Source organism: Lagenorhynchus albirostris, chromosome 1 (assembly GCF_949774975.1).
Source record: "Lagenorhynchus albirostris chromosome 1, mLagAlb1.1, whole genome shotgun sequence".
Classification (NCBI taxonomy): Eukaryota; Metazoa; Chordata; class Mammalia; order Artiodactyla; family Delphinidae; genus Lagenorhynchus; species Lagenorhynchus albirostris.
This window is the reverse complement of record NC_083095.1, coordinates 176,142,219-176,159,741: the sequence shown is the minus strand read 5'-3', so window position 1 is coordinate 176,159,741 and position 17,523 is coordinate 176,142,219. Positions and strand designations below refer to the sequence as shown.

General features: G+C 36.2%; 1 protein-coding gene across 1 annotated transcript in view; it reads left to right on the top strand.

Annotated features, from left to right (window-relative positions):
• The window catches only part of CCDC7 (coiled-coil domain containing 7), a 291,607-nt gene that overhangs the window by 272,049 nt on the left and 2,035 nt on the right, over positions 1-17,523 (top strand). The window contains exons 38-41 of the mRNA XM_060161178.1: positions 1,817-1,846; positions 2,654-2,746; positions 14,925-15,034; positions 15,762-15,896. Of these exons, the coding sequence (XP_060017161.1) occupies positions 1,817-1,846; positions 2,654-2,746; positions 14,925-14,983 (182 nt within the window). The 3' untranslated portion in view covers positions 14,984-15,034; positions 15,762-15,896. The remainder of the gene's footprint in view (positions 1-1,816; positions 1,847-2,653; positions 2,747-14,924; positions 15,035-15,761; positions 15,897-17,523) is intronic.

Below are 17,523 nucleotides of genomic sequence, written 5' to 3'. Positions count from 1 at the left end.
GGTGGCAGTCAGGATTGGGGCTGATGCGTTGCAGAATCCAAAGATATACAAGCTTAAGAATTCTGCCACAAGAGGGAGCAAGAAGTGTGAGTAGTTGTATCCACTCAAGGTCTGAGAAAGCCTCAGAGTCTGTAACAGTGCTGATGGAAGGTTTCTTCCCTGAAGGCAGTAGTAACGACTGAAGGAAGTGACTGCTACTTCAACTGTGCAGACAGCACACAACACCCCAAGCAACACGAAAAATCAAGGCAACATGATACTACCAAAGGATCACAATAATCTTCCAGAAACCAACCCCAAAGACATGGGGGTCTGCAACTTACCCAATAAAGAATTCAAAATAGCTGTTTTATTTTGTATGTGTTAATTATATATGATATTATTAATCTACAAAATATGCAATATTCATATATATGTATACATATATACACACAATGGAATACTGTTCATTCCAGTGAATGTATATCTTTATTTAGATTTCTTTAATTTCCCTGAGCAATGTCTTGTAACTTGTGATAAAAGCTGTGCCCCTCTGTTAAATTTATTACTATTTTATTATTTCTGATGCTTTTGCAAATAAAATTGTTTCCCTAATATCGTTTTTGGATTATTCAATGCTCTTATATAGAAATAAAATTGAGTTTTATTTTATATGTCCAGCAATACATTCTTATGCAGTAGTCTTTTTTAGTCAGTTAATTGAAGAAAAGAGAAAAATGTATATTGTCATTTATATTTACCTATATAATTACCTTTAAGGTGCTTTTTTATTTCTTCATGTGGATTTGAGTTACCATCTGGGTGTCATTTTGTTTCAGCCTGAGGTTTTCCCTTTAGCATTTCTTTTAAGACATGGCTGGTAGTATAAGATCAATATCTCTTAATTTTTGTTTTAATTTAGGAATATCTTTGTTTCATCTTTATTTTTGAATGATAGTTTCTCTGGGTATAAAATTCTTGGTTGTGAATTTTTGCTTTCAGCACTTTGAAAACAGAATCCCCCTGCCTTCTCTCCTCTAGTCCTCATACTCCCCCAGCCCTAGGCAACCACTAATCTAATTTCTGTCTCTATAAAATTTGCCTATACTGGACATTTCATAGAAATGGAATCTTATGAGTTCTTTTGTGATTTGCTTCTTTTACTTAGCTCTGATCTCCAAACTAGTCTTCTAAATATACATCTTTATTATTTTAATTAAATTAATGATCTCAAAAACTTAATGTTCATTATTTTAATTTATTTAATTTTATTTTTATTGGCAACTAACTTAATGTGTGAGTATTAAAAATAAAAAGTTATAAGTGTGACCCATCTTACAGCTAACTTATTTTCTAAATATTTCTGGAAGAACCTTATGAGTACTTTTCACCCCATGTGACTGAACGTCCAAAAGTACTTCATAGAGCATCTAGGGCTGGGTCAAGTGTTTATAAAACCTTCCACTTTCCTTCATTGAATAAAGAACATTCAGGTAATTTGTAATATTTTTAGTGTACAATGTGATGTTTTCAATGAATAAAGATTTAATTATATGGAAGTTACCAGATTGTACTAGCCTTAGTTATATAACCAGTTTAGCAAAACATAAGTGAAAGTAAATTCTGAATTAAACTTATCTAACATACATGCATGCTTAGTGGATGAGTGGTGTCTCTGGCATGGCTCCTCCTTCCCCACCACCACTAAACTGGAACTCAAGTTTTTTCTCAACATTCCTTTCTTACACACTATTATAGATCCTGCAGATGACTGAGATAAACCCATCTTATAATCCTCTTCCTTATATTTATATATACCTCTTTTGTCCAATCCCAGGCAAGGTCAATAGAAAGAGTCAACATGAGGGTAAGTATGAAGGAAAATAAACGTTATGTTCATTTTCTTCCTTTCCTTTCATTATCATCTCCCAACCATCTAATCCACTAATATTTAAGAACTAATTTACAGACCCTATTTCTTATCCATTGCTCCAGTGGTGTTATATAATCATGCTTTATTTCTCAGCAAGATACATGTTGTGGAAATTAAACACATTAATGTAATTTTATCTACTAACTTTGAGAAACTACCATTTAAATATTGCACATTCTGCATTTTATTTTAATGTATTTTTCTCTAAGTGAGCATACTGAAACTGTTTTCATTATTACATACTTTTATTTTTAACAGTGCTCAAAATATGTATCTTTAAAATAGCATTTCTATAGCATTTCTCCCTCCATTCTAGCACTAGATTTTTCACTGTAGGAATACAGACTTCTTTTTTTGTTAAATAAAGATATGCTTTATTTAAGATAAAGATACGTAGAGATAAAAACTTTACTTGAGAATTTATTGATTTGATTGCTTAAGTATTTTTTTATTTTTGACATACTGTTTAAAAAGCTCTTTCTCTAACATTTTTATATAGTTTTTTAGTTATTTCGTTTTCTTGATTTGCACACTTATTGTTTATGTTTATAAATATCAAATACCTGGCAAGGAAAAATCAAAGAGAAAATATTTGTGTTAGTAAAGCTGCTTTATCTAAATTATTAAAATATAATTACAGAAGCTGTACTTTAGAAGTGGATTAATGAGATTTATTTTAACTTTTTAAAAGTTTAAATGAGGTTATTTCTAGAATAATTTAGTGACACTATTATTTTTTAGGGCATCGAAAAAATTTGACCTTAAACAAAAAGAAAGGTGAACTTGATACTCTGCCTGCTCTGATCGCTACAGCTAGAAAACCTATCTATAAAGGTAAAATATTCCATGCTATACAAAGATATATGAAATAAAACCTTATACTATGCTTCCAATGACTCCATTTACCAATCACCTCAAACCTACGGGCCCTCTCCTCCCGACAACCTATTAGGAGCAAAGCCAAGTATATTTTTCCAAACATTTTTTCATATACACACAGACACACACACAGAGAACATATATGTTCTGTACAATAAGAGGATCATATGCATTGATTGTCCTCACCTCTGATCCAAGTAAATTTTTTCTTAACATCTTTATTGGAGTATAATTGCTTTACAATGTTGTGTTAGTTTCTGCTGTATAACAAAGTGAATCAGCTATATGCATACCTATATCCCCATATCCCCTCTCTCTTGTGTCTCCCTCCCACCCTCCCATCCCACCCTTTGTGGTGGTCACAAAGCACCAAGCTGATCTTGCTGTGTGATGCAGCTGCTTCCCACTAGCTATCTGTTTTACATTTGGTAGTGTATATATGTCAGTGCTACTCTCTCACTTTGGTCCAGCTTACCCTTCCACCTCCCCATGTCCTCAAGTCCTTTCTCTACGTCTGCATCTTTATTCCTGTCCTGCCCCTAAGTTCATCAGAACTTTTTTTTTTTTTTTAGTTTCCATATATATGTGTTAGCATACGGTATTTGTTTTTCACTTTCTGACTTACTTCATTCTGTATGACAGACTCTAGGTCCATCCACCTCACTGCAAATAACTCAATTTTGTTTCCTTTTATGGCTGAATAATATTCCATTGTATATATGTGCCACATCTTCTTTATCCATTCATCTGTCGATGGACACTTAGGTTGCTTCCATATCCTGGCTATTGTAAATAGTGCTGCAATGAACATTGTGGTACATGACCCTTTTTGAATTATGGTTTTCTCAGGGTATATGCCCAGTAGTGGGATTACTGGGTCATATGGTAGTTCTATTTTTAGTTTTTTAAGTAACCTCCATACTGTTCTCCATAGTGGCTGTATCAATTTACATTCCCACCAACAGTGCAAGAGGATTACCTTTTCTCCACACCCTCTCCAGCATTTATTGTTTCTAGATTTTTTGATGATAGCCATTCTGACCAGTGTAAGGTTACCTCATTGTAGTTTTGATTTGCATTTCTCTAATGACTAGTGATGTTGAACATCCTTTCATGTGTTTGTTGGCCATCTGTATATCTTTTTTGGGGAAATGTCTATTTAGGTCTTCTGCCCATTTTTACATTGGGTTGTTTGTTTTTTGATATTGACCTGCCTGAGCTGCTTGTAAATTTTGGAGATTAATCCTTTGTCAGTTGCTTCATTTGCAAATATTTTCTCCCATTCTGAGGGTTGTCTTTTTGTCTTGTTTATGGTTTCCTTTGCCGTGCAAAAGCTTTTAAGTTTCATTAGGTTCCATTTGTTTCTTTTCGTTTTTATTTCCATTTCTCTAGGAGGTGGGTCATCTTGCTGTGATGTATGTCATAGAGTGTTCTCCCGATGTTTTCCTCTAAGAGTTTTATCGTGTCCGGCCTTACATTTAAGTCTTTAATCCATTTTGAGATTATTTTTTTGTATGGTATTAGGAGGTGTTCTAATTTCATTCTTTTACATGTAGCTGTCCAGTTTTCCCAGCACCACTAATTGAAGAGGCTGTCTTTTCTCATTGTATACTCTTGCTTCCTTTATCAACAATAAGGTGACCATATGTGCATGGGTTTATCTCTGGGCTTTCTATCCTGTTCCATTGTTCTATATTTCTGTTTTTGTGCCAGTACCATACTGTCTTGATTACTGTAGTGTTGTAGTATAGTCTTAAGTCAGGGAGCCTGATTTCCTCCAGCTCCGTTTTTCTTTCTCAAGTTTGCTTTGGCTCTTTGGGGTCTGTTGTGTTTCCATACAAATTGTGAAATTTTTTGATCCCAGTAACTTGATATAGACTTCTTTTATTTCTCACACCTTTAAGTTGCTGCATATTTTATCATATGAATATGCTATAACTTATTTAACCATTGTTCTATTGAAAGACATTTCCATTTCTTTTATTGAAGTATAGTTGATTTGCAATATTGTGTTAGTTTCAGGTGTGCAGCATAGTCATTCAGTATTTTTGCAGATTATATTGTACTATAGGTTAATACAAGGTAATGAAAATTATCTGTGCTATATAGTATATCCTGCTGCTTATCTATTTTATATAAAGTAGTTAGTATCTGTTCATCCCATACCCCTAATTTGTCCCTCCCCCACTTCTCTCTCCCCTTTGATAACCACAAGTTTGTTTTCTATATCTGTGAGTCTGTTTTGTAAATGTATATTCATTTGTATTATTTTCAGATGCCACATATAAGTGATATCATATATCATTTTTACCCTGATTTATTTCACTAAGCATAATATTCTCTAAGTCCCTCCATGTTGCTGCAAATGGTAGTATTCTTTTTTTTTCCACACACACTGTATTTTATTTTTACAAGAGATAAATAAACTGACACCAAGCATTGTAAATGGATGACCACAACAAGAGCAACAATGATTGCAATAACTAAACACGAAACACACTCATACTATGTCATAATATTGACGTTCAGTCCAGTAATCCTCCACTGTAACAGCTCCTTTACTTTGCTGTGAAAATTGATTTGTATATTTTTGCCTCTGAGTGCTTCTGGGATTTTCTTTTTTTCTTTTTAATTCAAACAGAAAGTCACAAAAATTATAATCATCCTCAACAGTTCACTCAGTCCCATGTAATTTTTTTTCATCTTAATCTTTTGTTAGAACTTTCATGAATTCATCAGTTTTCCATTAGAGTTCTGAAAATGCTTATTCATTCAGTTCAGCAGTATAGTCAGTTACCAGAAACCTGTACTTGTCAGAGTCTTTTCCATGAATTCCTTGAAGATGAAACCCTTTTATAGGAACATTTTTGCGAAAGCATCAGAGTACACCCAGAACTGTATGTAAATAGCAAAAGACTTAAAAATGACCACGGTTAAAGATTTGATGAAAGTTCATAATAATGCAATTGACAAGGAAATTTAGTTATTTCTGAGGTATACATTTTAAAATAATAACTAGAATAATGGCTTATAACATTATAACAGAACATATAAGATTTTTAGAAATTTCATGTAACGTCTGAAACATTTATATTAACATATTTCCATACCAATAACCCAAAGAAAGTTTAGTGTTATTTGGGTTTTTTGTTTGTTTGTTTGTTTGTTTATACTGCAGGTTCTTATTAGTCATCAGTTTTATACACATCAGTGTATACATGTCAATCCCAATCTCCCAATTCAGCACACCACCATCCCCACCCCACCACGGTTTTCCCCCCTTGGTGTCCATACAATTGTTCTCTACATCTGTGTCTCAACTTCTGCCCTGCAAACCGGTTCATCTGTACCATTTTTCTAGATTCCACATACATGCGTTAATATACGATATTTGTTTTTCTCTTTCTGACTTACTTCATTCTGTATGACAGTCTCTAGATCCATCCACGTCTCAACAAATGACTCAATTTCGTTCCTTTTTATGGCTGAGTAATATTCCATTGTATATATGTACCACAGCTTCCTTATCCATTTGTCTGTCGATGGGCATTTAGGTTGCTTCCATGACCTGGCTATTGTAGATAGTGCTGCAATGAACATTGGGGTGCATGTGTCTTTTTGAATTATGGTTTTCTCTGGGTATATGCCTAGTAGTGGGATTGCTGGCTCATATGGTAATTCTATTTTTAGTTTTTTAAGGAACCTCCATACTGTTTCCATAGAGGCTGTATCAATTTACATTCCCACCAACAGTGCAAGAGGGTTCCCTTTTCTCCACACCCTCTCCAGCATTTGTTGTTTGTAGATATTCTGATGATGCCCATTCTAACTGGTATGAGGTGATAACTCATTGTAGTTTTGATTTGCATTTCTCTAAAATAATTAGTGATGTTGAGCAGCTTTTCATGTGCTTCTTGGCCATCTGTATGTCTGCTCCAGAGAAATGTCTATTTCGGTCTTCTGCCCATTTTTGGATTGGGTTGTTTGTTTCTTTAATAATAAACTGCATGAGCTGTTTATATATTTTTCCTTTGTCCTTTGTCCGTTGATTCATTTGCGAATATTTTCTCCCATTCTGAGGGTTGTCTTTTCATCTTGTTTATGGTTTCTTTTGCTGTGCAAAAGCTTTGAAGTTTCATTAGGTCCCATTTGTTTCTTTTTGTTTTTATTTCCATTACTCTAGGAGGTGGATCAAAAAAGATCTTGCTGTGATTTATGTCAAAGAGTGTTCTTCCTATGTTTTCCTATAAGAGTTTTATAGTGTCTGGTCTTATATTTAGATCTCGAATCCATTTTGAGTTTATTTTTGTGTATGGTGTTAGGGAGTGTTCTAATTTCATTCTTTTACATGTAGCTGTCCAGTTTTCCCAGCACCACTTATTGAAGAGACTGTCTTTTCTCCATTGTATATCTTTGCCTCCTTTGTCATAGATTAATTGACCATAGGTGTGTGGGTTTGTCTCTGGGCTTTCTATCTTGTTTCATTGATCTGTGTTCTGTTTTTGTGCCAGTACCATATTGCCTTCATTACTGTAGGTTTGTAGTATAGTCTGAAGTCAGGGACTCTGATTCCTCCAGCTCCGTCTTTTTCCCTCAAGACTACTTTGGCTATTCGGGATCTTTTGTGTCTCCATACAAATTTTGAGATGATTTGTTCTAGTTCTGTAAAACATGCTATTGGTAATTTGATAGGGATTGCATTGAATATGTAGATTGCTTGGGGTAGTATAGTCATTTTCACAATATTGATTCTTCCAATCCAAGAACATGGTATATCTCTCCATCTGTTTGTATCATCTTTAATTTCTTTCATCAGTGTCTTATAGTTTTCTTTATACAGGTCTTTTGTTTTCCTAGATAGGTTTATTCCTAGGTATTTTATTCTTTTTGTTGCAGTGGTAAATGGGAGTGTTTCCTTAATTTCTCTTTCATATTTTTCATCATTAGTGTATAGGAATGCAAGAGATTTCTGTGCATTAATTTTGTATCCTACAGCTTTACCAAATTCATTGATTAGCTCTAGTAGTTTTCTGGTGGCATTTTTAGGATTCTCTATGTATAGTATCATGTCATCTGCAAACAGTGACAGTTTTACTTCTTCTTTTCCAATTTGTATTCCTTTTATTTCTTTTTCTTCTCTGATTGCTGTAGCTAGGACTTCCAAAACTATGTTGAATAATAGTGGTGAGAGTGGACATCCTTGTCTCATTGCTGATCTTAGTTGAAATGCTTTCAGTTTTTCACCATTGAGAATGATGTTTGCTGTGGGTTTGTCATATATGGCCTTTATTATGTTGAGGTAGGTTCCCTCTATGCCCACTTTCTGGAGAGTTTTTATCATAAATGGGTGTTGAATTTTGTCAGAAGCTATTTCTGCATCTATTGAGATGATCATATGGTTTTTATTCTTCAATTTGTTAATATGGTGTATCACATTGATTGATTTGCATATATTGAAGAATCCTTGCATCCCTGAGATAAATCTGACTTGATCATGGTATATGACCCTTTTAATATGTTGTTGGATTCTGTTTGCTAGTATTTTGTTGAGGAGTTTTGTATATGTATTCATAAGTGATAATGGTCTGTAATTTTCCTTTTTTGTAGTATTTTTGTCTGGTTTTCGTATCAGGGTGATGGTGGCCTCATAGAATGAGTTTGGGAGTGTTCTTTCCTCTGCAATTTTTTGGAAGAGTTTGAGAAGGATGGGTGTTAGCTCTTGTCTAAATGTTTGATAGAATTCACCTGTGAAGCCATCTGGTCCTGGACTTTTCTTTGTTGGAAGATTTTTAATCATAGTTTCAATTTCATTACTCATGATTGGTCTGTTGATATTTTCCGTTTCTTCCTGGTTCAGTCTTGGAAGGTTATACCTTTCTAAGAATTTGTCCATTTCTTCCAGGTTTCCATTTTGTTGGCATAGAGTTGCTTGTAGTAGTCTCTTAGGATGCTTTGTTTTTTTGCGGTGTCTGTTGTAACTTCTCTTTTTTCATTTCTAATTTTATTGATTTGAGTCCTCTCCCTCTTTTTCTTGATGAGCCTGGCTAATGGTTTATCAACTTTATCTTCTCAAAGAACCATCTTTTAGTTTTATTGATCTTTGCTATTGTTTTCTTTGTTTCTATTTCATTTATTTCTGCTCTGATCTTTATGATTTCTTTCCTTCTGCTACCTTTGGATTTTGTTTGCTCTTCTATATCTAGTTCCTTCAGGTGTAAGGTTAGGTTGTTTACTTGTGATTTTTCTTGTTTCTTGAGGTAGGCTTGTATACCTATAAACTTCCCTCTTAGAACTGCTTTTGCTGCATCCCATAGGTTTTGGATCGTCGTGTTTTCATTGTCATTTGTCTCTAGGTATTTTTTGATTTCCTCTTTGATTTCTTCAGTGATGTCTTGGTCATTTAGTAACGTATTGTTTAGCCTCCATGTGTTTGTGTTTTTTATGTTTTTTTCCCTGTAATTCATTTCTAATCTCATAGCGTTGTGGTCAGAAAAGATGCTTGATATGATTTCAATTTTCTTAAATTTACTGAGGCTGGATTTGTGACCCAAGATGTGATCTATCCTGGAGAATGTTCTGTGCACACTTGAGAAGAAAGTGTAATCTGCTGTTTTGGGATGGAATGTCCTATAAATATCAATTAAATCTATCTGGTCTGTTGTGTCATTTAAAGCTTCTGTTTCCTTATTTATTTTCATTTTGGATGATCTGTCCATTGGTGTAAGTGAGGTGTTAAAGTCCCCCACTATTATTGTGTTACTGTTGATTTCCTCTTTTACAGGTGTTAGCAGTTGCCTTATGTAATGAGGTTCTCCTATGTTGGGTGCATATATATTTATAATTGTTATATCTTCTTCTTGGATTGATCCCTTGATCATTATGTAGTATCCTTCCTTGTCTCTTGTAACATTCTTTATTTTAACATCTATTTTATCTGGTATGAGTATAGCTACTCCAGCTTTCTTTTGATTTCCATTTGCATGGAGTATCTTTCTCCATCCCCTCACTTTCAGTCTGTATGTGTCCCTAGGTGTGAAGCGGGTCTCTTGAAGACAAGATCCATATGTATGGATCTTGTTTTTGTATCCATTCAGCAAGCCTGTGTCTTTTGGTTGGAGCATTTAATCTGTTCACATTTAAGGTAATTATCGATATGTATGTTTCTATGACCATTTTCTTAATTGTTTTGGGTTTGCTTTTGTAGATCCTTTTCTTCTCTTGTGTTTCCCACTTAGAGAAGTTCATTTAGTATTTGTTGTAGAGCTGGTTTGGTGGTGCTGAATTCTCTTAGCCTTTGCTTGTCTGTAAAGATTTTGATTTCTCCATCAAATCTGAATGAGATCCTTGCCGGGTAGAGTAATCTTGGTTGTAGGTTCTTCCCTTTCATCACTTTAAGTATATCATGCCACTCCCTTCTGGCTTGTAGAGTTTCTGCTGAGAAATCAGTGTTAACCTTATGGGGTTCCCTTGTATGTTATGTGTCGTTTTTCCCTTGCTGCTTTCAATAATTTTTCTTTGTCTTTAATTTTTGCCAATTTGATTGCTATGTGTCTTGACCTGTTTCTCCTTGGGTTTATCCTGTATGGGACTCACTGCACTTCCTGGACTTGGGTGGCTATTTCCTTTCCCATGTTAGGGAAGTTTTCAACTATAATCTCTTCAAATATTTTCTCAGGTCCTTTCTCTCTCTCTTCTCCTTCTGGGACCCCTATAATGTGAATGTTGTTGCGTTTAATGTTGTCCCAGAGGTCTCTTAGGCTGTCTTCCTTTCTTTTCATTCTTTTTTCTTTATTCTTTTCCGCAGCAGTGAATTCCACCATTCTGTCTTCCAGGTCACTTATCAGTTCTTCTGCCTCAGTTATTCTGCTATTGATTCCTTCTAGTGTAGTTTTCATTTCAGTTATTGTATTGTTCATCTCTGTTTGTTTGTTCTTTAATTCTTCGAGGTCTTTGTTAAACATTTCTTGCATCTTCTTGATCTTTGCCTCCATTGTTTTTCCAAGGTCCTGGATCATCTTCACTATCGTTATTCTGAATTCTTTTTCTGGAAGGTTGCCTATCTCCACTTCATTTAGTTGTTTTTCTTGGGTTTCATCTTGTTCCTTTATCTGGTACATAGCCCTCTGCCTTTTCATCTTGTCTATCTTTCTGTGAATGTGGTTTTTCTTCCACAGGCTGCAGGATTGTTGTTCTTCTTGCTTCTGGTCTCTGCCCTCGGGTGGATGAGACTATCTAAGAGGCCTGATGGGAGGGACTGGTGGTGGGTAGAGCTGACTGTTGCTCAAAGAGCTCAGTCACTTGACTGTTGATGGGTGGGGCTGGGTTCCCTCCCTGTTGGTTGTTTGGCCTTAGGCAACCCAACACGAGCCTACCTTGGCTCTTTGGTGGGGCTAATGACAGACTCTGGGAGGGCTTACGCCAAGGACTACTTCCCCAAACTTCTGCTGCCAGTGTCCTTCTCCCCACGGTGAGCCACAGTCCCCCTGCCCCCGCCTCTGCAGGACACCCTCCAACACTAATAGGTAGGTCAGGTTCAGTCTCCCCTGGGGTCACTGCTCCTTCCCCTGGGTCCCGATGTGCACACTACTTTGCGTGTGCCCTCCAAGAGTGGAGTCTCTGTTTCCCCCAGTCCTGTCGAAGTCCTGCAATCAATTCCCACTAGGCTTCAAAGTCTGATTCTCTAGGAATTCGTCTTCCTGTTTCTGGACCCCCAGGTTGGGAAGCCTGACATGGGGCTCAGAACCTTCACTCCAGTGGGTGGACTTCTGTGGTATAAATGTTCTCCAGTCTGTGAGTCACCCACCCAGCAGTTATGGGATTTGATTTTACTGTGATTGGGCCCCTCCTACCATCTCATTGTGGCTTCTCCTCTGTCTTTGGATGTGGGGTATCTTTTTTGGTGAGTTCCAGTGTCTTCCTGTCAATGATTGTCCAGCAACTAGTTGTGATTCTGGTGTTCTCGCAAGAGGGAGTGAGACGGTAGTATTCTTTTTATGACTAATATTCCACTGTATATATACCCACCACGTCTACTTAATCCATTCATCTGTTGATGGGTACATGGGTTGCTTCTGTGTCTTGGCTATTGTAAATCGTGCTGCTATGAATATTGGGGCACATGTATCTTTTCCAATTAGTGTTTTTACTTTTTTCGGAATATATACCCACGAGAGGAATTGCTGGATCATAGTGTAGTTCCATTTTTAGTTTTTTTCCAGAACCTCCATACTGTTTTCCATAGTGGCTGCACCAATTTACATTCCCACCAACAGTGTACGATGGTTTCTTTTTCTCCACATCCTTGCCAACATTTGTTATTTGTAGATTTTTTTGATGATAGCCATTCTGACAGGTGTGAGGTAATTTGTGTTTTTGATTTGCATTTCTCTAATAATTAGTGAGGCTGAGCATCTTTTCATGGCTTTGTGTGGACATTTTCACAATATTAATTCTTCCAATTCAAGAACACAGGATATCTTTCCATTTATTTGTGTCTTCTTTAATTCTTTTCCTCATTGTCTTATAATTTTCAAGGTAAAGTGTTTTTGCTTAAATTTATTCTTAAGTATTTTTTTCATGCTGTTGTAAAATGGATTTTTTTTCTTATTTTCTCTTTCAGATGTTTTACTGTTAGTATATAGAAATTCAACTGATTTCTGTATGTTGATATTGTATCCTGCAACTCTATTGAATTCATTTGTTCTAACTTTTTTTGTGGAGTCTTTTGGATTTTCTATATATAAAATCATGTCATCTGAAAATAACTACATTTTACTTCTTCCTTTCTGATGTGGATGTGTTTTATTTCTATTTTTTCTCTAATTGCTATGGCTAGAACTTCCAGTACTATTTTGAGTAGAAATGGTGAGAGTTGGCATCCTTGTCTTGTTCCTGATGTTGGATGAAAAAGGTTTTAACTTATCACCATTGAGTATGTTAGCTGTGAGCTTGTCATGTATGGCCTTTATTAGGTATATTCCTTCTATACCTAACTTGTTGAAACCTCTTATCATGAATGGGTGTTGAAACTTGTTAAATTTTTTCTTCATCTATTGAATTCATTATACGATTTTTATCCTTAATTTTGTTAATGGGGCATATCACATTTATTGATTTGCTATATTGAATCATCCTTGCATCCCAGGGATGAATCCCACTTGATCGTAGCTTATGATCCTTTAAGTGTTCTCTTGAATTCTATTTGCTAGTATTTTGTTAAGAATTTTTGCATGTATGGTCATCAGGGATTGGCCTATAATTTTCTTTTCTTATAGTGTTCTTGTCTGGCGCTAGAGTCTGAGGTGTGGGCATGTGCACATCTCCTGTGGAATCGAGGTCTAGGTCTCTGCAGTTTGCTGCAGTGACTTGGGGAGAGAGGGGGACTCAGCTACAGCATGGGCCCTGGGATGACAGGGTGCAGTAGTGACTTGGGCCCAGGGAGCAGGGTGCAGTAGCAGCATGGCATGGGGATGGTGTGTCAAAGCCCCAACTCTGGCCCAGGGAGGCAGTCACAGAGCAGCAGCAGTGCATCCAGCTGATAACCCATTAAAGCCAGGTGGGTCCAGATAATGGCTACAGAGGGTGGAGTACAGAGCAGCAGCAGCTTGGCCTGGCAATGGTGAGTCAAAGCCACAACCTAGGACCTGGAGTGAGGCTCAGAGCAGTGGCAGCTCATCTGGTTCCATAGGCAGTAAGGTGCTATGGCTTCCCAATCTCAGAGAATGGGGCACAGCAGCAACTGGGTCCTGGTGACAGGTCTTACTACCATGACAGCTCTAACCCTGGGGAGTAATGGGGGAGGGGTGTGGTAGCGGGGGGGACTCCAGGCAGCTCCATCAGCTTGGGATTAGCACTGGTGCATATGTGGGAGTTCCCCATGGCAGTGAGGCTTGCTGGGGTTCTCCTCTCCTTTTCCTCATGGGGTGAAATTCCTCTGAGGGGATCCCTCCTAACTGGCCTGGGCTAGAAGATGAGGTGACTCAGGTAAAATGCTTCCTGCATTTTTCTATGCAGCCATCCTTGATTTTGAGCTCCTCCGGATTTCTGCTGCGTTTTCTTTGTAGTACAGAGCTCTCCTAGAGCTATTTTCATTGGTTTGCAGTTGTTCGTTTATTATTTTGCTTGTTTGTGAAGGAGACAAGCATTGGGACCTCCTAGCCCTCTATCTTGCTGACATCACCTCTATCATTATTTATTCAAAGAAATTATGCATCTTTTTTGTTCCTTTACTTTTTAAAGCATAATAATGTATCTTGAAAATATTTCCACATCAGCATATCCAAATCAACCAAATTCTTTTTAAGTCCTTTATATCTGAGCATACCACAAGTATGTTATTATTGGCAATAAAAGTATATTACTTAACTAGGCCTCTGTTAAATGGGCACTTTGGTTGTTTCCAGTTTTCTTTCTATAACAATGTTGCAACATACATCATTGAGGTCAGTAGATAAGTTTATAATCCAATCTTGACGCCATCAGTTCAGAGATATGAGTCTTCCACCTAAAAGGAATTGCCACTGTTTCTTCCCTGAAACTGATTTCTTTTGATTCCTTTCTTTTGCAGCTCAGAAACTGACTTATTTAAAACTGACTGATTTTTTGAAAAGCATAGATATATTAAGCATATACATTTTATGTATTCCAAAAAGCAGTATTCTAGTGAACTTGAACTTTTTGAAGTCCTCTATCAATGCTTCTCAAAGTGTGGTTCCTGGACTGGCAGCCTGGGCATTAACTAGGAACTTACTAGAAATACAAATTCTTGGACCCCACCCCAGACCTACTGAAATAGAAGCTGTGGGGTTCAAGGCCACTAATTTGTTTAACAGGTTCTCTGGGTATTCTGATGCAGGCTAAAATTGGAAAAACATTTCTATAGAAACATAGGTAGTTAGATTTATGTACTCTTTTCCATTTCCATTGTTAATATTTGTATATAATATTGTTTTGCTGTCACATATAATAAAAATTATATCAACTATAATGAAATTTAATAGAACTATTTTTTTAATCACACAATAATTTTCCTTTAAAGTGCCATATACTGCTACCCGAAAATCTCTACCCCACCCATACTTTTGAGAATAAATTAATTCTGGGCAAAATAAATAACATGAGCAAATTCGTCAAGACAGCAGTGAACCTGCAAGAGTGGAAATAACACTGCCTTCAGTAGATGCTGCTTATTGAACAATAATGAGAAAGATCCTGAATAAACAGGGTAGACCCAGATCATGGACGGTGAGTTTGAATGGCTTTTCCTTTTTCCTAAGTTTGAAAAAGTTAGAGTTGTCTTTTATTGAATAAATTACAAATGATAAAAATATTCACCTGATTCAAAATAGCAATGTTAAAACACTGCACAACCAATTTCAAAAAGGAAAGGAAATAAACATAAATGCCACATGACAATAACCTAATTGATATGTGTTGGAGCATATTCTGTGGAATTTGTAATGAGACAAAATACAAGTGATAAGAATTTTAAAGACATGAATCTTGCCAACCAATGTTAATAATATTGTTAACAATCTTATTATAATAATGTATAATATTGTATACATATGTTTATAATAATGTATAATATTGTATACATATATGTAACAGTGTTATTAGCAATTTTAATAATAGTTAAGATATTATTTTTAACCACATTTTTACTGTGCCCTGGGAAGCATAAATATTATTGGATGAAACTGTCTATAATCCAGTCTGGATTATTACTGACATAGGTATTTAAACTTACAGAAAATCCTTTTGTACCTTGAATGTTACTATATTTCGTCAGCAAGAATTAGAGCAGTTAGTAATAATATTAACCTAAGTATTTTGGAGTTATGTTTTGTATCAATATTTAATAAGGAAATTTGGATTTCTACAGAAACAATATAGAGTGGAATAAAGTTGATGAAATAGTGGCTATCCTCTATAATCTCCCATTATAAAATATTATTTATATTTTATACAGTAGTAAAAAAAAGTACAACTTACATGGCAAGAAGAAATCATCAATTGAGTGAGCATAAAGTATCAGTCAAGAGAAAATAAATGGAGGAATTCTTCACTAATTACTGATTCTCTGAAACTGTGAAAGGTCCCAGAGGTAATATAAAAATAATGTGTATTAATAACTTTCGTGAGGGTTTTAGAGAGAATATATGCAGAAATGAATAGGAGAATTGTTGTTGCAAGTTGCCAATAATTGGATTGTGAGCAATGCAAATTTTATACTTCTCTCTAGAATTATTTTTCCAATGTAAATTCAGCATAGCAGTCTGATCCTATGAATGGTGATTGCTGGACCCAATCCAACTTCTCAGTTTGCTTCTGTGGACTATCTAGATAACAGTGAATATAATTCATACATTAATTATGTGATCATTTGATTAAATGAGCTAATATATGCGCTAAATCAGTGCTTTTCAAGCCTATCTACAAAATAGGATTCACCTGGGGTGCTTTAAAAGCTACCAATTCTCTGCCCCAGCCCCAGACCAATTAAACCAGATTCTCCTTAGGTGATTAAACTGTGCAGCCAGAGTTGAGCACCATGATGCTTATTATTTGATGATATAAGGGAAATCAACTGATACCTCAGCCCATATACAAATGGTTGTGGCTGATTTTTTTTTTTAATCCAGGTCTTGTAACTACTGGCCTAGTGGGGCCCAATAAATAAATTCAGTCTATATTGGGTTCACTTAAATGTTTCTTCTCCCAGACCACCTCGTTCATGGCAATTATGACTTCCTCTCCAAGCACTCCCCAACAGAATTTCCTGTGATAATGGAAATGTTCTGTATCTGTGCCCTCCAATATAGGAGCTATGAGCCATACGCAGCTATTGAGCTCTTAAAATGTGGTTAGTATATTTTAATTAGTTTAAATCTAAATAGCAATATATGGTTTGTGGCTCCTATACTGGACAGCACAACTCAAGAATTATCAGTGATCCAGCAGTGATCCAATCAGGACCTGGGAAGGCAGTGAGCTATCCAGAAGGACATATAGGAAACCTTTTTACTGATGAATGAACAGTACAACTAAATATATCTCCCAGGAGAAGTAGCAGCAGGAGTAGTATTTCAGCAGAGCTGTTGGATAAGATGTAATGCTTCTTAGGATAGCAGGATGGCCCTTAATATTGAGCAGACGATGTCAGTTTCAACCACGGACTCTGAATAGCTCAAATTTGGCCAGGATTAGTGGGCAAAAGTGAGTAGGCTACAGCCTTTGGAAGGCTTTGGTTGCCTTCAAAGATAAGGCAAGTCTCATCCATTCTTGAGGAGGTCAGATAATTAGTAGTCAGGGCACAGTTATAAGAATGAATATCTAATGATCACTAGAAATTCAATAATTCCTTTGGTTTTATTGTGATTCACTCAAAACCTAAAAACTTTTAGAGATCATATTAATGCTTTAAGTAAACTGAAAAAGGCACAGTATTTCTCTAGACTTCTGAATACATTTTTTACTATGGTTGTTCTAAAAATGGTGCTGCTAAAGAGAGATCTGGACTACCTAATCCAAAGTTTAATGTGAGGTCTGCTTTGGTATGTAAATTAGAATATCATCTTTATAAACAAGCTCTGTCCAGAAGGTAGTAGAATAATTTTTTGTTCATAAAAATTATGTGGGGGCTTCCCTGGTGGCGCGGTGGTTGGGAGTCCGCCCGCCGATGTGGGGGACGCGTGTTCGTGCCCCGGTCCGGGAGGGTCCCGCGTGCCGCG